At 44.0% G+C, this 24,622-nt stretch overlaps 1 protein-coding gene across 4 annotated transcripts; it reads left to right on the top strand.

Annotated features, from left to right (window-relative positions):
• Window positions 1–1,510: 1,510 nt before the first annotated feature.
• MXD1 (MAX dimerization protein 1) lies at window positions 1,511–16,866 on the top strand. 4 transcript variants are annotated; one of them, XM_081922591.1, is made up of 7 exons: window positions 1,511–1,761; window positions 3,241–3,340; window positions 6,206–6,235; window positions 8,213–8,266; window positions 11,154–11,268; window positions 11,688–11,847; window positions 11,966–16,866. In XM_081922591.1, the coding sequence occupies exons 1-7, from the start codon at window positions 1,683–1,685 to the stop codon at window positions 12,151–12,153; spliced, it is 726 nt and encodes a 241-aa protein (XP_081778717.1). In that variant the 5' UTR covers window positions 1,511–1,682; the 3' UTR covers window positions 12,154–16,866. The 4 variants fall into 4 exon arrangements, with proteins under 4 accessions (XP_081778717.1, XP_081778719.1, XP_081778716.1 ...); XM_081922590.1 differs by having other exon boundaries at window positions 1,525–1,761; window positions 11,963–16,866; XM_081922593.1 differs by lacking the exon at window positions 8,213–8,266 and having other exon boundaries at window positions 1,520–1,761.
• Window positions 16,867–24,622: the final 7,756 nt, after the last annotated feature.

The following is a 24,622-nucleotide window of genomic DNA, read 5'->3' as shown; positions in this document are numbered from 1 at the left end:
TCTTAGCATTTCCAACATTTATTGTCGGGCAAATGATATATTTTTGCAAGCTTGACTGGGCTCATGTACCACCTATACATCATTTTCATAATATTCTCTCTTAGGGCATTACATGCCGTGAATTTAATACCGGTGGTCCACAACTTCTCCCAGTCAGCGAACATAATATTATATCCTATATCTTGTGCCCATTTTATCATTGCAGATTTTACTGTTTCTTCCTCAGTGTTCCATTTCAACAGCAAATTGTACATTCTTGATAGTATCTTAGCATTGGTTTAAATGATTTGTTTTCTATGTTTTTAGCTTTTTCTATTCTACCTGTAAGCTGCCTTGAGTGTTTGGAGAGAAGGTGAGGATATAGATGGTGGTGATATATATATTAATACAGGATGGTGGGCTAGATGGGGTGCCAACCCGATCCAGCAAAAGTAGAATGCCCTAATATAACTGATGTCTTGGGTGCGTTTCCCTATAGCTCAGCGTGGCTGCCTTTTCTTTTTAGGAGGCAAAGGGGTATGTGGTGGAAGGGGGAGCTCCACCAGCCCTCCTCCCCCCTCAACCGTCACCTGGTGGCACCAGTTCCATCAGGCTGTCCCAGTGGGAGAGGTAGGGAGCAAAAGCCTCATTCCATCAGCTTTGCAGGAGGCTCAGCTCCACCTGGTGCTCCCTGAAGTGTGCCAGCCTGTCAGTATAGGAACCCCTGTTCAGAAAACAGTGGCTGAGTTGTTGTTTTCCTCCTGCGTTTTCCGCCTCTCTCTCAATCAAAATAAAAAGACTGTAAGCCTGCAGGGGCAGAGACTGCCGTGTTTTGATCAGCTACACAATCACAAATGCTCCTCCTGCGCCTGCCACGCTCGCCGCCTCCTTGCACCAAGCCTAGGCTTTAGGCCTTGCTCTGCTCTAGCCAGCAGAGCTAACTAGGCCCGGGCCTCCTAGAGCCCCCTCCACCTCCTTCCCCCAAACTGATTGGCCAAGAAAGAATGGCAAAGACGCGTGGCTAGTGGGCGGGGCGGAACGCTAGAAGTCAACACAATAAGCGAAGGGGAGGGGGGCCAGGGGCAGCACTGGCCAATCAAAAAGGAAGGCTCGAACGGGGTTAGAAGGCAGAGCAGCCTGGATTGGGCCTACGGGAGTTAGCGTAAAACGTCATTTTGGTAGCCCTGACCAATGGGGCGCCCGTGCAAAGGAAAGGCGCGGCTATAGCACCGTCGAATGGGACGTGCCTCTAAGGCTTGTCCAATTAGACACTAGATCTGAATTAGGGGCGGCCTTTTCGGCTCGGCGAGCCAACCAGAGGCGGGAAACCTCGGCCTAGATGAAGGCGGGCTCAGGAGCAGAGGCGGCCAATGCCGAGCGAGCAGGGCGTGGCCGGCCGCTTATTTTCCCCTTTCCACTCTGCCTAGCTGAGGGCCAATCGGGCAGCGGCAGGGGCGGAGCCGGGCCAGGGGCGCCCAATGGGCGCCGCGCTCCAGGGGCAGCGGGTTGGGCTGCGGAGGGAGGGGTTGGTTGCGGCGAGTCTGTCAGGCTGCGAGGCGGGGTAAACACGCACAGTCGGGCTCCGGGCGCTGGACGGAGGCGGCGGAAGAAGAAGAGAGTCCTGGCTGCTGCGGCTGACTCTGTGGCGGTGTCGTCGGCGTCGAGGGCTCCGGCGGCGGCGGCAGGACCAAGCAGCCGGCAAAATGGCGGCGGCCGCCCAAGTGTGCGAAAACATCCAGATGCTGCTGGAGGCGGCCGAGTTCCTGGAGCGGAGGGAGCGAGGTAGGCCTGCCGGCCGGCCGGCCCAAGTTCTCTCGGGGCCTGTCCCTTCACCGCTCGCTCGCTCTCCCGTCTGGCGGCGGGGGGCTCGGGCCGCGCTGAGGGAGAGCATCCGGTGACAGCGAGGCTTCCTCCGGGATGCCGCCGCCGCCGCCGCCGTTGTTTTGTTGTTGCTCTCGCTCCCCTCAGGAGAGGAGGCCGGAGAAGAAGGGGGAGGGGCGACGCCGATCTCCCCCCTTCCTTCCTGCCGCGTTGTTCTTAGTACGGGTGTTTTTCTCCGCTTCTCCCTCCCTCCTTCGGCACGATCTCCGCCTTCCCTTCTTCCCATCCCCCCTGAGGGAAAGAGTAAACAACTCGGGCCTTTAAAGCGAAAATGGGAACCGCCGCGCGAGGAGGAGGGGGCTAAAAATAAGCCCGAAAGGCGGGGGGGGGGCAATGGCCTGGCTCCTTCCTCCTCCTCCTCCTCCTCCTCCTCCTCCTCCTCCTCCTCCTCCTCCTCCTCCGCAGATTTCCTTTCTTCTGAGCCTGTTCACTAGGGAGGGAGCCCCGGACTCCCTTCTGATCCAGCTTTGCCTTTTCTCTTGCTCGCTCCTCCCTCCCAGCCGCCGCCTCCTCTTCCCACTTGGGGGGGCAGGTTGTGGGGCTATAAAAATCTACCACGCGCCCCGCTTCCGATCGTGTGGATAAATCGCGCCCCCCTTGTGTTTTACCCCATTTAACGTGTGACAAAGCCTCTCGAAGGTATTGAACAAGAACATCCATGGCGACAGATAAAGAAATGAAGCGGCTGAAGCCGGCCCACACAAATCAATTCAGTTTGGGGGAGCGGGCCCTGTTGTTGGGGTGTGCCCTGCTATTCCTCAGCCACTCGCTCCGCTTTTAACCCTAACGGGGGCCTGAACTGTAGAAGGAAATGGAGCGGCCATGACGATCGAGGTCAAGTGCTGAAACTGTCGAGATGGAAAGCTGCTGTGCCCTTGCCTGAGTCTGAAGGCATTACCCATTTGTAAATTCCAAATAGATTTTACAAAACTCTGTTAACATCTTCTCTGGGAAAGGGGGGGGGATTATCGCTGTGCTCTTGTCACCCCCACCCACAACTGAGACATTATTGATTCAGCATCATAATATTCATAATAATGCATTTCAAGGATTCAAAGTACCAGTACTTCCTGTACACTATTTGTGTATTCTTTATACCAGGCTTGTAAGATAAGATGTTAACATATTGCACTTAAGAATGCTGAGACAAAGATAATACAGACTTGACTGAGGCTAGCCATCTAGTGAATTTGTGAGTGAGGGGTATTTTGAATTCAGCTTTCATGGCATGTGAAATCCTGTGGATGGGATTAATTTGAAGGAGAACATGCACTGAATGTCAGGAGATGAAGTATTTAGTTATATCTGCCAGTGAACTTAAATGAGTTGTTTTGTTTTGCTATGAGTTAATAATGGGATGAATAATTGTTTCCCCCACAGAAGCTGAGCATGGCTATGCTTCCATGTTACCCTACAGCAGCAAGGATAGAGATGCCTTAAAACGAAGAAACAAATCTAAGAAAAATAGTAGTAGTAGCAGGTAAGGAAAAACTGAGTGTTCTGCCTTTGTCTTGAAGGGTGAGCCATGCACATAACTCAGTCACTTCCAAAGCAACTACAGCAGAGGCATGATGAGTACATTGGGCACGTGCTAATTACAAGGATATTAGCCTTAATTAAAAGGTTAAGCTGTAGTCCTAACCCTACTTGCCTGGGAGTAAGCCCCATAGAGTTAATTAGGATTTCCTTCTGAGTAGACAGGGTTAGGATTACAGTTTAAGTCAAGATGTAGATTGTATTGTCTAAAAGTTTTCATGTTTGTGATCAAAAGGGCATGACAGTTTCACTTTTGTTTCCTGTCAATGGTTACACTGGCCTCTGAACCGATATACTGTACTGTAATGCTGCAGTTGGAATATCTGAAGAAGTATTTGTCAAAAATTTAAATTAAATTCAAATTTAAAACATCCTTCATCTTGAGTTGGGGGTGCTTCATTCTAAGGATTTTGAGACACGTTTTAGAAAAAAAGGCACTTAATCAATTTAAATTTGCAGGAAATGCCATTTCAGTGCCAGTTTAGATTTCTGGAAGCCAAGTTTTCTAAGAAATTTAGAATGGATTTGGAAGAGTGCTTAAGCCAGTGAAATTTGAAAACACATTAACAGCTGTAATCCAGAGGTGAGGCACTTTTGGCCCCCCAAATGTTTCAGAACTCCCAACTTCCATCAGGCCTAGAAAGTATGGTCAATAGCCAGGAATGATGGCAGCTGTAGTTTAGGAGACCAGAGTTTCCCCACACTTGTTATAATCCTGAGCACAATTATTAAAGAGTAAATGCTGTTGTTGAAATGGGGTTTACTTCTGCATAAATATGCTGCTGCTCTCGCATTAAATGCAATCATATGGATCGAGGTTTTTGCATCAGTTCCTTAATTTTGTGCACAAAATGACTATCTGCCTATGGGGTATTTGTAGTAAGTATTCAAGACTGCTATATAATACAAGATGTGTTTATTAGGCATATTTATGTCCCATCCTTTATCCCTAAAACAGCAATCAGGGTGACTTGCAGCATGTCAAAATAACCATATAAAATATAGAAAAGCAAAACAGTTAATGATAGCAGATAAAATAATCTTAACAGTGAGGGTCAGTATTATAACAGCGTCAGTATTATAACATCTTGGTGTAGAAAGCCAAAGTCTGTTGGAACAAAAACATATTACTCTATTACAATTCTGCTAGATAATGGCAGATTTAAGTTCCTTGGACATTGATGAACTGGGCAGTTTAGGACTGCCATATGTCCTTTTCATGGGTATGTAAAATGAGAGTTGTTCTAAAAGTAGAAGTCGGCAAATGTGTCCTCTTTTTTGCTCTTCAAAATATGGCAACCCTCATTTCAGAAGTTCTTATTGAAGTATGATAATCTTTTTTAAGGCCCAGTTGATTTAACCATTGGCTTGCTAACATTTGTTTTAGTTTTCTGTTTACATATCTGGAGATTCAGGCTGCCTTTATGTCATTGCATGCCTTAGAAGCAGGAAGTACCCAGTTAAAGCTTTATCCTTAAATTACCCTGCTGTGCCAGTGGTTAGTGGTCTTGAGATAAGTACATGATGTTCTGCCATTTGGGAATGGTATGGAAAGTGGAAGATGAAGTTTCAGTGTTAACTCTTCTTCCCCCTTGCCCCAGCTTTATTAGTTTACCTTTTAATGTGAACCTTACATTAGATATAGTTCTCCAGGGAAGTGTATAGTTTGTATAAAATTATGTTGGGACAAGTAAAATATATGCTCAAATATAGTTCAGGAGTCTCTGGCAAGCTAATCAGTTCAGTTTATAGGTTCTTCCTCCAATGATTTTCATGTAAGCCCGTTTTCCTGCTTTAAAGATGAGTGTGTAGTGGAACTTTACTTTGAAAGTGTGCATACCACTCGATTTAGGTGCTAGATCATCAGTTGCATCAGATATGGAAGATTTAGAATTGTAGAGTTGGAAGGGACCCTGAGGATCATTTAGTCCAACTCCCTGCAATGCAAGAATATGCTGCTATCCCATATGGGAATTGAACCTGCAGCCTTGGGATTATCAGCACACGCTCTAACCAAGTTGAACACGCTCTAACCTAACCTGAGCTAGGAATCTTCTGGAGTCTCATTCAGCTGTCCCTTCTAATTTGTTGTTGCATGTGTTGTTGTTTTTTTAATTTCTATTCTTCCTTTATTTAATTGCAATGTAATGTTTAGAATAATAAAAAGAACATACTAAAAACAAAGGTTTCTACTTAAGAAATACTTTTCTAGCCTCTCATGCGAGTAAACACAACAGTCTTCCCCAAGATTTGGCAAATGGGGTTTCACCTGACGGCCACATACATGGGTTTGTGCAATATGTTTTTGTTGTGCATTAGCAGTTTTGTCTTCATGAGTACATCATGTGCAGAGTGTATATAATATGTTCTCTTCTCACATACTTATTTAAATGAAATTATGGTGATCGAGTTCTCCTGGAAAGTTTTTTTCTCGCTCTTAAAAGCAACGGTTCCCCTCCCCAGGACAGGAGGAGGAAAGACTTTTAAAATAGTCCAGGCAATTTCTTTCTTAATCTGTATTCTGGGGTATAGTTGGATACAGAAAGACTGTGGGTCTTGCAAAATAAGTGGTTGTGATTCATTCAGTAGATTTTTTTGCCACGCCTTATGGTGAGATCCATGGAACGGGCAGGCATGATTGTATCTTATTCATAATGCAACTGTGGTCCCTGGTTTGAGATCCCTACTGACCTGGGATTCAGTTACAGAGTTGCATCTTGTTGACAGTGGTTTGAAACCTGCAAAGGTATGTTTACTCCATGGTTGACAAGTGTAAATGGTTGCATTAATCCCCTCTTTCTCTATTTAGATCAACACACAACGAAATGGAAAAGAACAGGTGAGTCTTCAAATGGACATTATAAATTTTTATTAATCACAGCAGTAGTCGCATCTTACATTTTATAGTAATTTGATGAGGTGAATCAAAGCAGTGTTTTTAGCTTAAAAATCCAGTTTGGGGAAGCTGGTTTTTTTCTGGGTGGTGGCTTGAAATACAGTCATACCTTGTTTTGAGTCTGCCCCATTTAGGGTCCATTTCGTCGAATGTCCGTGGCAAACCCTGAAGTACTGGAACAGGTTACTTCCGGGTTTGCCGTTCACACACGTTCAGAAGCACTAAATCGTGCTTCACGCATGCGCAGAGCAGCGCTTTGTCGAGTATCCAGGGCTCTGGAACGGATCCCAGACGCAAAAGGAGGTACGACTATATACAGAATTGTGCATGTGGCAAGAGCTGCTGAGTGGAAAGGCTTTAATGCAAAATCTCACATGCACTGTCTTTGGGCCATTCTGTTTGCCATATGCATTAAATCACCCCACTATAATCAGAATTCTCAAACCACATTGAAATGATTCTGAAAACTGTCCTCCAGCCTTTCTATGTTTGAGTGCCTTTAGGATATTGGGTCTGTTATGAAAATAACTACGTTGGTAGTGATGGTTCTCCGAATGACAAAGTCTCAGAAAAAAATATTGCTGAAGGAAAAACTTCTCAGCAGCTTTACTCCTCCGTGGTCTTCAGAAAGGGGCTATTGCTCCAGTGATGTTTGCTTAGGAACTGTGTGATTTCATTCCAACCACATGTGCTAGTGGGGGTCTGCAGTCTGTATTTCCCAGCTGGCACACAGAACTTCAAAAGGCTTTCACCGCAGGGACTAGTTTGTGGTTGCCTGTTGCCACTTTTCTTGCATACAGTTCTCAGACTAGTAAATGAATGCGGGAAATACTGATTTATAAAGTCAATAACCTGTTCAAAGGATCATATTGACTAAGTTTAAGGCCAATTTGGCATCCATGCATGTGATTGCTGCTCTAACTGGGTTGGCACAAATAGGACATCTAGAGTACTCTTTGGAGGCATTTACTACGTGTACCTTAGTCACAGTGTTGTGGCTTAATTGAGATGGTTTTATTGGTGTGGTAGACTTACCATGTGAGGCTGGAATGTTAGACTAATTCCTATGTTATATAGAAAAGGATCTTGGTACAACCTCTCCTGAAACATTTTAGGAATTAGCTGCATATCTTTTGTAAGAACTGGAGCTTAATTTGGGATATGGCAAATGGTGAGTTAGTGGTTATGAAAAGAAGGTAATGAAACTTAGAAAATAGGAAACTACTTATTACTATCTCTCTAAAATGCACCATGGGCTTCATTTTGACATTTTTCTACTTCATTTAAGAATGAAATTAATTTTTTACACAGACAAAAAATCATTCTGTGTTTTTACACAGGCGCTTTCAACAAGGGATTAAACATGCTACAACACTTTGCACCTAAAGTGAATTTAAATGGCTGCACATCTTCAATCTTTTAAATTATAGAATTGAAACAATACATTATGTTTTAAATGTTCAGCTTTTGATCATTGTTAGCATGAACTGGATTTCCAGGAAGAAAATGTTTTAGGAAAAATTCCCTGTTGTCCTTCAGGCCATTTACTGTAGAGCAGTTTGGGCCTTTTTAGTAAATGTAGCCTACAACATGTAAACATTTGTCTGTGTTCCAAATTAGGTGTGTTGTAAATCATTTTCTATAGAAAACTCATTCAGCAGTGCTTAGTAAACTGCCTCCCATAATATTTACCAAGGAAATTACAGAAAGTGAAGCAGAGAAATTCCGCCAGCTCAGCCTGTAAATCTCATGATCCAATAAGATATCTTAGGAACTACAATTTAAAATGATGTGGGCATGATTTAGTCATGGTTAAGCACTTTGTACACTTAAATTCAATAACAAAAGTTAAGCACGTGTTTTATTTTCTTCCATGGAATAAATGAAAATTAAGTGTTTAAATTTTAAATGTGTTTACAGCATGTCTACAAATAGCAAGGTTGCATTTGTGAAGACTGCTTGCAACATAACCAAGTAAATAGTGTTTACTGTCTGTTTTATTTTAACAATAGCTGTAGACTGCCTTTCAAGGGATTCCAGGGAGCATACAGTGAACATAATACAAATATAATAAAACATTTGCCAAGTGATTTAAAGATTGAGAGGCAAAGAGAACTGTAAAAAGTAAAAGAAGACTGGGATAACAAGCCTTTCAAACTCCTGAGCAAATATATGTTAAACTGGTGCTGAAAAGATAGCAGTGCCAAAAATGGTAACGCCAACACCAGTCATGTCTCCCTGAGGAGAGGAGTGTGGTACCAGCACAGAAACTACCCTGTCCTTAGTGCATACATAATACGCTTTCAGTTAGGAAGAAGGCCGTCTGCCAAGGATCTCAAGGCATTGTCCTATAGGCATTTGGGTCTGAAGGCACTTAGAGCTTTAAAGGGAATTCCTTGAATTGGAAACAACTAGGAAGTCCGTGTAATGCTTTGAAAATGGAAGCACTATGACTCATCTGGCTTAAACAGTTAAAATTCTGGCAGCCAAATAAAATGTTATGGTTATCCATCTGGATAGGGGGGAAAGGAAATTTTATCAGTGCTCTTTTTAAAAATGCAATACTTTATTGTTGCTTTATTGATTTCATGTCATTGCAATTACATCTGGAAGGCATCACATTGGCTACTCCTGACCTAGACTGTATTTGAAGAACTTCTGAAACTTTCCTTGTTGTGTCAATGAAATTCTGGTTCACAACATAGTTCTTGCTTATTAAATATATACTGTTCCAGGCTGGTATTAAGAGTACTTTTGTATACTTAGTAAATATGTATCTTTACTTAGGATTGCATAGGACTAATTGGGGGCAAATTGTAATTGCTGCAGCCTGGGCTCTACAAATGGCAGATCAGCTTGTAAGCCACCAATTATTTTTACTAGCCTGTGGGAATATTTTTTCTTTATTTTTATTGTTGTATTAAAAATGCCCCTAAGTATGTGGCAGTTTGACTTGAAAGAGGAGGTCCTATTGTCCCCACACTTTTTTTGTTTTTAAAGAAAAGACTAATCCCAATAATTTTGTAAGCACAAAGAACACTGTCTCCCTGAGCAAAAACTTTCAGGCCTGTGTTTTCCCAGCTCCTGGCTTTCACCAAAAGGCTGTTCCATGTAACTCTCCCCTTACCTTAGGCTGGCTCTCTGTTCTTTTCACCCACTTCTGCAAAGGGCTTCATTGTACAGCCTGACAGGAATTCCTTTTTAATACCAGTGTAAAAAAAAGGGACCATAACTATATACTTCCTCCAGAGAAATGTGCTCTGGGAGTTTCTTCCAACCTTATTTCCTTTCAATGAACTATTTTCTTCACAAGCTAGAATTTTAAACATCAGTAGGGAGCCTTCAGCCCACTGGCTGAATTTGGTCCAGCATGGATTCCATTTTGACCTGTTAAGCTGTTTTCCCCCAAACCACGCCCATCTGCTACACACCTGATGTCATATGTGACGGGTTAGCAGCACAACCAAGTTCCTCCATAGAGAACCCTATTGTGCAGCTGATCCCTGCCTAAATCAGGGAAAACATAAAACAGGGTTGAAGTTCAAGCTTGCTGGATCAGCTGTGCAGCAGAGTTCCCTGTGCAGAACTCAGCTGTGCAGCCAATTTTTGCAGAAAGCAGCTTTGCCAGCTGTATGCTCAGTGCCTGGGAAGCTGGCAAAGGCCTCTATGCCTGACAACCATATGGATGCAACAACCTACCTGCATCTGCTCACCTGTCAAGGTTGGTGCATGGTGGTGTGAAAATAGAGGAATCTGGCCCACCAGTCTAAAAAGCTTCCCCACCCTTACTTCATACACATACTGTTTATTTTGTCATCAGTCCTGAGCCGAATAGAAGGCTAGAGTGAATTTGTTTTTAAAATCTGTTTTCTCTTTCGTCCCATGTGGTTAAGGAATGGAGGACTGAGCTGAAGGGAAGAGGCAAGGAAGGAAGAGTAGCAGAAAAGGGTACACACAAAAGCTGGGAATTTAAAAGGTTGTAGGACCAGGACAGAGATCTTTGTGAACTGCTTATGGTCAGAATAGATAGTACTTGGTTAGACATGCCAGTAGTCCAGTAGGCTTGAATGTTGTGTGGGGGTATCTGCAAAAAAATGACAACAGTTAATGAATAGGCTTACTAAAACCATTCAGTTTAAAGGCTTTTGCCTTTAGTTGAAAAATTCTAAAGCTAAACAGAGTATTACATGGAAAAGCTCAGGGTCTCCAACAGCTAGTTAAAATGCTGGTGATCAACTTATCAGTGGTGGTTAGTTATCTCTGAAACTAATTTTGCTACATTACTGGGTAAGGTAAAACTGGAATTAGTTTTAATTAAAATGTGTGGGTATCTTGCGTTGTGTAATTATAATTGCATCACTTTATGACTTTGTGGTGTATTTTATTTTGAGATTGACTAGCTTCATGGCATATGTTACGTCAAAGTACATTTAAACTACAGGTAGGAAACTGAATCTTAACTCCCTAGTGCAGCTGATTGGAGCTTGAAAGGAGTCTTGTGCCGCACTTTGAAGCCCTGACAGTCAGGTGATGGTTGAGCTTCAAAGCTACCTGTAAACCCCTTTTTGACCCAGCCTCAATATCACTGCCCCACATTGGACATAGGACAGGAGAGCTTGGCTTGCCCACTATGGCCTGTTTTAGACATTTAGAATGGGTATTGAATCAGGCATAGCCAACTTTCAAAAGACCTAATTCAGAATGGCCTGAGACAGTGATGAATATGTTTTTCATCTCTTTTCTAAGCTTCATGATTACTTATCCTAGTTCCTTAGTTATATAATAGAGAAGTACCCATGATGAATGTTTCCAGATCGTTGATCTTACACTCACAACAACCTGTGTGTATCTTCGTTAACAGACGTGCTCATCTTCGACTGTGTCTGGAGAAGCTCAAAGGGCTGGTGCCTCTTGGACCGGAATCCAGTAGGCATACCACGCTAAGTTTACTTACAAAAGCTAAATTGCACATCAAGGTGAGTTGATGTGGATGGGCTCTAGAGCTCCATGTAAAAAAGCTCATTACTTTATGTTTGTCAGATATATCATGGAACTGAGATAGGGAGTAAATAACGCCATATTCCTAAAGAACATTGTTTCCTCGCAAATGAAGAGGGCTGCTTCATCACGGTACGAGAAAGGACCAAACATCATAATCTTTGAGTCAACATTGTACCACATTGGAAGAATACATACAGACATTAAGTCTTGGCAGGCACTTGAAGGTAAATCATGACGAGTAGGTGCCAAAGACAGTGCCTGCGCATCACTGATGAAGGGTCCACATGATTTTATACAAGGCCTTAAAATTGCTTGGGAAGTGCCATTAGACATACTTTCATATGCAAATAATAATAATGCACAAGAATCATATTACGCCTGTTTTGTTCTACAGAAACTTGAAGACTATGACAGAAAAGCAGTACACCAAATAGATCAGTTGCAACGAGAACAGCGGCACCTGAAAAGGCAGCTGGAGAAACTGGGTATTGAGCGAATAAGAATGGACAGTATAGGATCTACTGTTTCTTCTGATCGATCCGATTCAGACAGAGGTGTGTACTGGTGGTGTTTGAGTTGGGTCCCTGCTTCCATGACCAAATAGGAATTGCATTGTTAGGAAGTGAATGCTGTCTGAGTTACCCAAGTAACATTGCATTTCTTTTGCAGAAGAAATCGATGTGGATGTGGAAAGCACAGACTACCTAACAGGGGACCTAGACTGGAGCAGCAGCAGCAGCCCAAGTGATTTGGACGAAAGGGGAAGCTTGCAGAGTGTCTGCAGTGATGAGGGCTATTCGAGCGCCGGCATTAAGAGAATAAAGCTGCAGAACAATCTCAAGGCTTGTCTCAGCCTATAAGGAGCCAGTAGCTTTCTTTCCATCCATTGCTGTTTCCTTGTTGGATCTTACTAGGTAGTATGTTGGACCGTCCCACAATTCTCTTGCACGTAAACTTCTTGTGCCACCAACATTACCAAAATCTGCTTTGCCTAAGTCTGAAAACAGTGCATAGGGGTTGTGGGTTACAAGCTACTCTCTGGAGCACACATCTGATGGCATCCACTAGCTTCCCTTTTCTGTCAGTAAACTCATCTCTATGAGACTGAACATTCCTACCAAATTTCTAAGCACCCAATAATATTGTTGCAGTAATAGCAACTTACACTTTTTGCCTGTGCTGCTGTTGCTTAATGTTCAAGATTAACTTTTTCACTATAGGGGTGGGAGGAGGGGAGAGCATAATATAAGGTGTCCAAAACAGCCAGACTAGCCACTATTCCTCAAACATGACCTCTATAGGAAGAACTCATGGGTTCTGTCATTCAGAGCTGGTAATTGGCAGAACATACTTATGAAGCATTGCAAGTTTCTGTGAGGGAATTGTGCAGTGAAATGTCCCAGCCACTGTTCAGAAGTTATTCTGAAGTGTCCCAAGTCATTGTAGTTGTAATGTAGTGATCTCTGAGACACTCCTGCCAGTACTGAATCAAAGCTCCATTTGGATTATAAGCACTGAGCCACCTTCTCATCAGTAGTCCCAGAGGGCGAGGATTGAGACAGGCAGCTGGCAGACTAAAACTAACTTTGGCAGAAATATAGTAGGAATAGGATTGTGCAGTAGGCTCTTGATGGGGTGGGGTTCTTTTCACTATTAGCTCATTACCTTGGTAGGATGCCTTTACTTAAAGACATCTCAAATATCTTTGGTGTCAGAAGACCAAATGGTACTTTAAACTACTCCAGTGCAATCTTTATGATGATATCTTTGCATTGATAGCTGCATTTACCTTTTGTTCCTAGCAGCAGTTCTAGCTAAGTCCTTCTTGTCTCTGGGACAATTCTTTCTACCTCCGAGAGATGAACAAAGCTGATCTCGATCCCTTTAGCACAAAAGAATTATGCCTCATTTGTATACTTGGTTCTAGTCCAATCTGTTTACTTAAAAAAATTCAGCAATAACTGAGTGACAAAGTTAGCTGTGCTAGCTTTGAGTTAATGACTGAGGAGACTGCATTACAGTAATTCTGTGGTGCCATCTTGGCATTCTAGCACTCCTTTGCCTGTTTAAATTATTTGGTAGCCCTCAGAAAAGTGACTTGCATGTGGATTTTAGGTTTGACTTTTATTATCTTTTCTGTCCGCTTCTCACCCTGTCTCTGGTGTCCCACATCCAACAGCATTCTAACCACTAACTAGAGCACACACAAATGTACATAACGTGGTCTATGAATAGTATTTATTCATTTTTATATAAACTTAATGTAATAACATTCTTATGATTTTATGCTTTTATAGATGTTTAGGAAACTTTGTATTTCATGGTCCACTGAGAGAGATTTCCTTAGTCCCATTCTCTTTGCTTTGAACATTAACTCCCAGGGACTTTTAATATTTATTTGTATACAGCTTGCTGTCCCCCAAGCACTTAGAGGATACCTGAGAGCCAGTTAAGCAACTTCATGTCACTTCACTCTAAAAGGGCTATGTAGCTTATCTAGCCTCAAAATGTAATTCATGCTTTCTTGCATGACCTGAGCTGCCAAAATCCACTAGGACACAAGTTCTAAACAACATGAAAATTACATTTGATTTCTTCAAGAAGCTTAAAGCTATCTTTGGGAGAAAAAATCAAGATGGGAAGTGGGGCTAGTGGATTGCTAAAGATCTCCAAAGCTATTTCTTTTGAGTGTGCTATCTTTAAAAAAAAAAAAGGCTGGAATTTTAAGTTGTCCAGCAGACTTGCACTGAACTCCTATTTGTTGGAGGCCTTCTTGCATTTATAAGCTGGCTTTGAATCGAAGCAGAAAACCCTTCAGAGAGCTAGCTCCCAACCTGTAAACTAAAAGAAGTTGAGTAGCTGCACTTTGAGGTCCTTTGTTCCGACATGTTTCTTGCCTGAGACCTTTGAGCTTCTATATTTGTTAATGAGTTGCATAAAACTGCCTCACAAATTCAACTCCATGTTGCCACTTTAAGGTTCGAAGTAACTTCAGATTTTGGGGGCATTTTGATGGGGTAAATTTGAATTACAAATTTGTGTACTTTTCTTTAAACGTAACGAGTCTTAAGGATTCGGCCTAATGTGTTTTAATTGTTGTGCCTTTATATGAGTTAAATATAACTGGGCACAATCCACTTCTAACTTCTCCTAGATAATACCCCTTCTTTCTCTCCCTCCTTCCTCAAGCAACAAAAATATATACACACATGGAAGTAGCAGTTTAGCCATGGTTGTATGCGGCCACTTTTGTTTTGGTGTACTTTGAGCCGGAGAAATTCCTGGTGGATTGTGCCCGTTGTATTTTTAGTAAAATACTGTGGGATTCTTGTTTTGGGGGGTTGGGGTTTTGGTTTTTTGGTCCCTATTGTGAACCGATAATTAATCTTTGCACTGTTTGGATGTGGTCCTTTCAAAATTTGGATGGTACAGAAAAATTGAACCTTGCAAATGATGCACTAACATTAAAAAAAAAACTAACCTAAGGAGGTGAGTGGGGTTTCAGAAGCATCTGGGCAGGTAAAACAAGTTGTCCTGTGGGCTCCAGGGACACCTTTAAATCTCTTGGCTAGACTGGCCTTAGCAGCTGCAAACTTTGTGGTTTGCTATTTACCCAGCCCATCCCTCAGATAGTTGTGCCCACTTCAAGGATGGATAAATAGGCCCAGTTGCCTACATGGCCCCCATTATTAGAAATTCCTGCCAACAGGGTGAGGGAGGTTTGCACTGTGCTTGCAAGTAGGCAGCACTGGTGTGGTGCATAACTGCACTAATCTATCCTGTCTCAACTTCATGAGCAGAGGCTTCATACACTGCCAGGGTGGTGTGGGAACAACCACAGGGGTAGCGAGTGGCAACCATGTCACTTGGGTGATGTATAAGCTGGGCCATAGAAGTGTGACATTATGGTCTAGCCAGACTTTCTCTCGAATTCACTGATCCACCAGCATTATGACTCGATAAGCTGCAGATACATTAATTTTGAAGATTACTAAAGGGGAACTGGGGTTGTTTCTGTGCCTGTGTTTACAGCTGGAAGCCGCATGTGTTAAAAAGGTCGCACTAAATGCTGTTGCACTCAGTAACGGCCTGCGCAGAAGCGAATGTGGGGCGCACTTGATTGGAAATGGAAATTCAAAGTTTTTGCTCTTTCTGATCAGAAGTAAATGTGGATGTCAGGGTGACAGTCTGAAGTAGCCTAAAAAGTATTGTCTGTACCTGATGAACTTTTCTCCTGAGTGTTGAACACCCAGAACTTTTATTATGGTATTGTGTTTTTTTATAAAGCAGAGCTTTCAAGGTGCTGATAGTCACATCTTGTGAACTTTTTTCCAGGGTTGATATGAATACCTGTTTTTGATTCAAGCTGAGCACTTATTTGAGATGTCCAGTGAGGTGCCACAAACTTTCCCACCCTCTTGCAAGATTCCAGAGCTCTGGGCATTAGCAGGCTGAGTTCTGCCAACTGCCATTTTAGCACTTTGTTCTCAGAATATGGCACTTCTCTCCCGCCCTTATCCCCCTCCCTCATTCTTTTGTCTTGTTGCTCTCTCTCTTCAGGAGCGCTTACAAATCCACTAGAAGGAAGCCCTATGTTCTTTGGGAGGATGGGATGAATGATGGGGAAGGTTCGTTTTTTTAAGTGCTCTCTGCCTAATTAGAGTGAACTGGGCATCTGGTGTAAGCTCTAGCAATATATTAGGACTCTGAGTCCTCCTTTTGCCCTCTTGGTAACAAATTTCAGGTTTTGACACTTAACTGTATTGAGACAAATTCTGCTTTCTATACCTAGTTTATGTTTGCTCCCCTGATTACAAATACTGTATTGCTTACTCCCTTGCTGCTTTGATTTGAAGAGGGTTTATTATTATTATTATTATTATTATTATTATTATTAATTCTTTCTGTTAGGGCAAGTGTTTGGTTTTTGTACATTATGACCACCTGAAGCTCTTTGAACATTTATGTGAATCAGTGACACTCTTAGTTTGGAGGAAAAACACCCCCACACACTACTGAGCAAACAAAATCTCTTTTCCTGCTCTGCGTCTCTGTGCAAAGATTGACTATAGCAAACCTGTTTGTTTTCAATATTGTGGTCTGGTTGAACAACTCTTAAAGTCAGCTTGTTTGGCTGCCATCTGCTTGATGGCTTCAATATGCTTACTGAAACATACCTGTTCCCTTCTGAAGTGTCCAAAGATTTGGCCTATCTGGAGGAGTTCGGCTTTATTTTTGTGCTGTTCTTTTGATTGACCTTTCCTCAAATAGGTGCTCTTAACAACACTTGCGCTTTTGAACTCTTGACATTAATTTTGGAGTCTTCCAAATAAAAATGCAGCCTAAACAGGGGAGCAGCAGATAGGGAGAAAATAGGAATTCAGTTTCCAGATGTTCAGTTCCTAATGTAAATACCATGTCATAAAAATCCTGTGTCAAGACCATATAATGGTGCTTTTTATTACAGTTAGCACATGCATTTTTAGAAATTACATGTTTTAGAAGACCTTGCTGTGTATATGTATACTTCTGTATTGTTCAACTGTTAGAAAATAAATTATTTCATTATTAAAGAGTGCTCCAGTGTGAGTGTTTCTTGAAAGGCAGCTCTTATTCATTCATTTATAAAGACATTCAGATCATTTTGAAACTAGCTAGTAAATCTTTTTTCACAGTCTGTAGGGAACATACAGCTGTCTGAAAACTACTTCTAGCATTTTTTTTGCCCTAGCTTCCAGCAGCAGCACCCATACTAAGGACCCATTGAGATTCTGGGAACTTGAGCTGATGCTATGGCATTGATGAAACTAAGCAAATGTGGACCTGATTAATGTTTGGCCACTGACAGTACCATATCAATTACTCTGAGCCATGCAAGGGAAGAGGGGGCGGAAATTATAGTATGGAAGCATAATTTCCTCCACTTGTCTGAATCCTGCTGGTTGATGTCTGACTCTTCCACAGAACTGGGGACTAGAATAGGAGCTGTGGTCTTGGGCCAAATCTGGTGAACTGTCAGCTCAAGGACAAAGGAAGTGGGAGGAACAAAGTACAGTGGTAACCTCAGGTTACAGACGCTTCAGGTTACAGATTCTGCTAACCCAGAAATGGGGACACAGGTGGCACTATGGGTTAAACCACAGAGCCTAGGGCTTGCCATCATAAGATCGGTGGTTCGAATCCCCGCAACGGGGTGAGCTCCCGTTGCTTGGTCCCTGCTCCTGCCAACCTAGCAGTTTGAAAGCACATCAAAGTGCAAGTAGATAAATAGGTACCGCTCCGGCGGGAAGGTAAATGGCGTTTCCATGCGCTGCTCTGGTTTGCCAGAAGTGGCTTAAGTCATGCTGGCCACATGACTACGCGGGCTCCCTCGGCCAATAAAGCAAGATGAGCACTGCAACCCCAGAGTCGGCCACAACTGCACCTAATGGTCAGGGGTCCCTTTACCTTAACCCAGAAATAGTACCTCGGGTTAAGAACAGAAATTGCGGTGCAGCAGTGCAAGGCCCCATTAGCTAAAGTACCTCGGGTTAAGAACGGACCTCCAGAACGAATTAACTTCTTAATCCGAGGTACCACTGGCTACCGCACTGGATCTTCCTAGCAGGCTCCTTTGGGCTAAATAGTGCCGCCTCCATTCTCAAACAGCTGTTGGCCAAGCTAGTTGCCAACCAAGGAGAGTCTTGGGGCATGAAACTTACTTGCAACAATCTGTCTTGCAAGATGGTTGTGAGAATAAAATAGGGGCAGGTGCTGCTTTAGAGAATGGGTTTATGCAAAGAAAGCAGAGAAGAGAGCCATTGAGGAACATGTGATTCTGGATCTCACAAGCGGATGTTGCTGGAAGGGAGTCTGGAACCTGCTAAAGAAACAAGTAAGTTTACTTTTCTTGTTTTATCTGGAAATGCTCCCATTTTTCTGCTTTGTTGCACAGTCCCAACTCCTAAGCAGTTGCATGCACATCAGGCAACATAGGAATATCAGAACAAATCGAGTCCAGCACCCTCTTTGCCTCTGGAAAACCCACAAACAGAACATAAAGGCAACATCCCTCTCTGGCACTCATTTCCCAGCAACTGGAAGTGGAATATGCAGCCATCCTGCCTTGAAGCCATTGATGGCCTTATGTTTCATGGACTTGCCCAACTTGTCTTTCAAGCCAGCTAAGCCTAGTGGCAGTCGTCATATCTCAGCAATGAATTCCATATGTTAGCCTTGTGTCATACGAAATTATACTCTTCGATCCTGAATGTCCTGCCAATGTTCATTTGATGGCTCACAGTTCTAGGGTTCTTGAGAGGCAGAGAAAGGGTTGTGGCTGGATTTTCTTCACACCATGTATTGTTTTATTATGAACTTCTATAATGATCCCCCTTTGGCTCCCCTTTTCGTTTTATGAACTTAAACACTTCCAAAGTAACATTTCCTTACAGAGAAGGTGCTCCACTCCCCTGATCATATTGGTTGCCTTCTTCTATATTTTGTACTTAGTTCTATAATAATCAATAACCTTCAATAATCAAGACTGGAAGCAGCAAAGTTCCAAAGGAACAAGTCTGTGCTGCGGTGATGTATTTGCTGCCTGGGCAAACCTTGACTTTAACTATGGATGTAGGAAATTTTCCATTGGTATCATTTTCTGCTAAAATTTTCCTGGGTTTGGGGAGTGCACGTTTCATAAAATTAGTAGCAAACTGGCTACACCATCAGTCAAATATTTTCAATAACTTCCAAATAAAAATTTGAATTTGTTCATAACAGTCAAACCTCTTAATTGCAATCCTGTGCATGTTTACTCAGAAGTAAGCCTCGCAGGGTTCAGCGGGGTTTGCTGGGCAGTGGACTGAAGACTGAAGTATACTAATCAATTTTTTTGCAGCAAATACTCCCTCTTCCTTGGATTCCTGTATCTATAGATGCTAAGCCCTGTATGGCAGGACCTTACTTCTTCCGCCCAGGAGTTCAGGGTGGTGCAAGTGGTTCTCCCCATCTCAATTTTATCCTCAACCACAACTCTGTAAAGTAGGTTAGGCTGAGTGACAGTGATTGGCCCAAGGTCACCAGTTCATGCCTTAGTTGATTCACTAACCATGACGCCACACTGACTCTTTGCCAGTAATATAATTTACTGTTGGCTATTGTAAAATTAAGCATGTAAAATCCCCCCCCCCCCGTGAAGACTGCCCACAGGTCTTCCGATTTTGGACAATGTTTTGTCAATAAATGACCAAAATACTCAAAACATCCTGTTCCAACTTCACAGCAGCTTTGTTTAATACCGGTAAATCTATGGAGCGATAAGTTTCAAGTCTCAGGAGCTCTTTACATGAAAGCTGGTGGCTTCCAGAACTTCAGTTGCCCCAAAGTGCCTTTTGCTTTGGTATAAAAAATATGTGGAGCATTAACTGAAACTCACAAATCATGTGTTGCTTGGGGGACCTGGTGAGTTACATCATTTAGCACTAAAGCAAAACCACAAAGATCAGCAGAGAACAAGCACAGGAAAGCTTGTGGCATCAAATGTAAGTTTTCAAAATGCAAAAAAATAAACCAATACTGAAACTGGTTCTGTTCTCCAGAGTGCTGCCAAGCAAGGCCAGGACTGCTTATTGATTTAGATTGTGGCTCCTTCTAGGCAAGAACGTGCTGAGAGGTGATCTGTAATCTCTGGAAGCAACTGCTCTGCCCATACAGGTAGACCGGCCTGCTCTGTGCCTCACTTTTGCTACCTGGTGCTTAATGGGCAATTAGCCAACGCCATAAATCACAACCTTCCTGACAGGGTTTCCCCTGTCTCGTTTTGCTCCAAACGTGGTGGTGAGGCTTGACGTGTCGCTCACAATGCCTTGAAGTTGGCAGGCCAACCATTTGTTGTTCTTTCCCCACTGCAAGAGCCAAAGCAAATGTCAATAACTTGGTGTTCGTGGCAGGGAGGTGTGCCGGTTAAGGAGCAACAATCTGTGTGGAGAGGCAAGTTCTTGGTTTAGCAGCCGTTGTGAAGGAAAAGGGAGCAGGAGAAGACTGGTTTGAGCGTTTAAGGCCCTGATCCAGAGACCTATGCTTTAAAAAGGCGGTGGCACAGCAACGGCCTGTGTCATCTTACTGGTTTCTAGGCAGCACTTGGTGTTTTACAGACTGGCCTAAGCAGAAGGCAGGTTCCTGCTCCTGGGAGCTTCCATATTTAAGTTTTTGTACTACTGAACTTGTGGCACCTGTGTCAAAAGGATGTGTCCATCTTGCACGCAGGCACTCCCAAGTTTATTTTATTCTGTTTATTTATTGCTTTTGTACCCACCCTTTCGCCTAGGAGTGCGAGGTCGTGTACATGGTTCTCTCCATCCTTGTTTAATCCCCACAACAGCCCTGTGAGGGAGGTGAAGCTGAGAGGCCCATGGTAGCCCAGTGAGCTTGATGGCTGAGTGAGCATTCGGATCTTGGTCTCCCAGGTCACTTACACCCCACTGACTCTCATCCAGTCCCCCAGCATCTCCAGGTAGGACTGGGAGAGCTTCCTGTGTGAAATTCTGGAGAGCTGCTGCTGGCAGTCAGTGTAGGCACTGATCTGGGTGGACCAATAGCCCCATTTGGCAGAAGACCACTTCCTGTGTTCCTCTTTAAACCAGTCCTTGATCCAGGACCATGACTGGAATCTTAACTCCGTGATAAGCATCAGTTTTGCACACAGAAAGTTCCAGATTCAAATCTCACATCTCCAGGAGAGGCTGAAACCCTGGACAGCCACTGCCCTCAAAGTTGACACTACTGAGCAGGAGGGACCAGCAGTCTGACTCCGTACAAGGCAACTTCCTACAATCTTTTCACCTTTAAGCAGAGCAGGGGAGCTCCTGTTCAGGGGTCCTGCCTGCCAGCCTTATCCTCCAGGTGAGTCTATTCCATTGCCTCCCACCACCAGATTTCTTTGTAGCTATTCCAACTCACACTCAACTTTCCCTGGCTGGTGAGCATGTTCCGTTCCCTCACTGGACTAGTATGGGAGTGGGGGGACCCCCGTGTTAGTTTCTTGTCTTTCTGAAACAGATTTTTGGAATTTCCCCCCAGACATGCTGATCCCATCCTGTCCCAAATCCTGTGTTGGCAACAGGGTAAGCCATCTCAGCTTGCTGTTTGGGGATGAAATGGTCCAGTGCCTGGGCTGGTGGCTATATCTGAGCGTATCTCTTGTGGCCATCCAGCCCTGGGGCTGCAGGAAAGGTCTGCAGGTGGGAGGGCTTTGCTGCAGGATTCAGCCCCTGCCTATGTTTAGCTCATGAAGCAGTCTGTGCCAGTCAGCCACCTGGGCCATGACAGCTGAGCTGGATGAGGAAAGCTAACATCAGAAGGAAGTCTACAGAAAGCAAACTCAAAGTGTAAGGCAGAGAGCCAAGGGCAGCTGAGAAGGAGATGCCAGGAGAAGCAGGCACAAGACAGAGCAATAAGTTTAAAGAAGGGGACCATGCACAATTAGAAAATAAAGAGAAAGGGCAAGTTGGAAAATGCATCTACTTAGGGCCCAAAGTTATATCAGGAAGAGAAACTCAAACAGTGGCAATAAAGAGGAGAATAAAATAATCATGGACAGCATTTTGACAATTCAGCTTTATAATGGAAAATAAAAATATTTCCTTGGCTTTGAAATCAAATGTATTCAGTATGTGCATATTATCAGTGGCGTAGCGTGGGGGGTGCAGGGGGGGCCGGCCGCACTGGGCGCAACATCTGGGGGTTAGGGTTAGGGGCGCAAATCCACGGGTTAGGGGGTGCAAATTACTTGCCTTGCCCCGGGTGCTGACAACCCACGCTATGCCACTGCATATTATTGCCTGTGATGTGCTTTGGAGTAGAGGAATGGATTGTGACACAGAGAAATATGAACAGCTCTAGAACAACACAGCATTCCATGGAATGTGCAATTAAAAGAGGGAAATAAGAATAATTAGATATGACAGAGATTGAAAGTTGCAGCTGTAGTGGGAGAGACTGTGAAGTTAAAATGGACATATGCAGGACAAGTGGCAAGAAATGATTCGGCTGATGGAACAAAGCAGTGTGAGTCTGGAAGGCCTACAATTCCAGAAGACCAAGAGAACGATCCCCTATGCAATAGATGGATAATCATTCTAAACCTAACAGCAGGGCTGATGCAGGAAGCAAACAAGGGAGAACAATGGGGAGAACTTGAAGAGATGTGCATCCGAAGATGGATTTGCGATGTTGTAGTAGAAGATGACGAGAGACCTTTGGAAAAACACAACAAAACCCATCACGGAAGATTGGCAACTCCTAATGGTAGAATATCTGCAACTAGCGAAAGCAACAGGAAGAGTAAGAGGCCAACCAAAACAAAAAGTCTATAAGGATTGGATAATCTTTAAAGACTATTTAGAAAACTATGGAATAAAAGGAAACATCTTGGCAGAATTAGGCTGATCCCTGTATTGTATAAATATATGTTTGTAGGGAGGTAAAAAGAAATTATATAAGAAATATGTAACTGTGCAGTATACAAAGTAATGGATAGACAAAGTACGGTGAGATTAATTGGAAGTCAGTTTTAAATTTCTTTTCTATAAGTTTTATAATTGTGTTCAATACCAAGAGTATATATGATTTTAATTAATCTTTTATCTTACAGTGTGGTGGTTTGTTTGATTTTTCTGTTAGTTTACTTGTATGTACGTCTGTTTTTCATAAATGTATTTAAATTAATAAAGATATATTTTTTTAAAAAGAAAAAGACGAGAGACCTCATTCCAAGAGGATCATGTTGGAGTGGAGGCAGCAGCCGCAGCAAAGGAAACAGCTGTGTGCAGGAGTCCACAGGGGCTCCAGGGATGGACTCAATAGTAGAGCATCATGCAGAAGGTCCCAGGTTCAGTCTCCAGGAAGGGCTGGCAGACATGCCGGCCCAAAACCCCGGAGAGTCACCCCTGCTGCTGTAGAGTGACCATGCCGAGCTTAGATGGACCAATGGTCTGACTTGTGGAATCATAGAACTGCAGAGTTAGAAGGAATCCCAAGGGTTTTCTAGTCCAATCCCCTGCAATGCAGGAATTACAGCTCAAGCATCCCTGCCAACCTCCAACCTCTGCTTAAAACCGTCCAGTGAAGGAGAGTCCACCACCTTTCGAATAAGTCCACCTCCTGTGCCATTATTTTGTTCCTGGTGGACTTTCTGCACCCCATGAAGTCCTTGTTTCTTTTTTGTTTAAGAAGGTAGAGTGTGATAGCCTGGGATTCAGATTTGGATGCTGAACCTGAGGGATCTCAGCCTGCACAGGGTTCCCCGCCTCCAGAACCAGCTGAGCTGGGGCTGGGGCCTGAGCCTGAAGGGTCCTCACCTGTGCTGGGTCCTCAGGTGCAGGCATCAGCTGAGTCTGCTCTGGCTCCTGAGGTGATTGAGGACCCATTGCCTGCAGGTGCTCCACTCTCAGCCCCGTCAGAGGAAGCTGAGGTTGCCTCTGGGTACGGTAACACTCCAGCCACTCCTGAGCTGCAGAGGCTCAGGGCAGAGAGACGGAGGGAACTAAGTTCCCACAGGAGGAGTGCTCGACTCCAAGCCAGGAGAGGTGAGTCACCTGAGGATTGGGGCCGCCTCACGCCTCAGGGCAGATAAAAGCTGGCTAACCCCAGTCCCAAGTTGCGGGAGCAACATTGCTGATAGCCAATTCCTGCCTGAACCAGGTCCTGCTTTCCTGCCAGAGCTCCTGAGCGGCCCTGGTTCTCTGCTTGGATGCCTGCTCCTGACTTCACCCGACTCCCTGCCCTGCACCCAGCTCCAGCTTCTACGGACTGCCTCCTTGTGCACCTTTGACGATGGACTGAACTAGGACCTTGCCTCTCGGTTAATCCATGGGACCAGCACATAGAGCCTGAAAGCTTGAAGCAGTCACGGTCCGGTTCATGGGCGATCCAAGTCCCGGCAGGGGATGTCTGGACTGGGGGCAAGATGGTGGGGTGGGAGCAGGAACGGGGGTCCAGAAGCCAGGAAGCCAAGGGTCCAAGGGTCAGGAAGCCAGGAGTCACAAAGTCAAGGGTCTGAGGACCAAGGATCAGGGAATAAAGAAGCCGAGGTCCGAGGATCAGGAAGCAAGAAGCCAAACGCAGCAAGGCAGGAAGTGTGTTGCTGTGGCAAAGAGCCAAAGGGAAATGCTGACCTTATATCCCTTCCTGGCTCTTGCCACCAGGTGCTGTGAGTTACCAATTGGCCTCACCTGTGGGGCCACGTCTTGCCTCTTCAGAACAAACTTAGAAAGGCCCCAGTCCTGCAAAGTCCTATTGGTCACAGGGCCTGGCTCCTGCACGCACTCCTGACAGAAGCTTATTGTCAGG

Source organism: Podarcis melisellensis, assembly GCF_964234715.1.
Source record: "Podarcis melisellensis genome assembly, chromosome: 8".
Lineage (NCBI taxonomy): Eukaryota > Metazoa > Chordata > Lepidosauria > Squamata > Lacertidae > Podarcis > Podarcis melisellensis.
The sequence above is the reverse complement of the archived record's forward strand: the minus strand, read 5'-3'. Positions and strand labels throughout refer to the sequence as shown.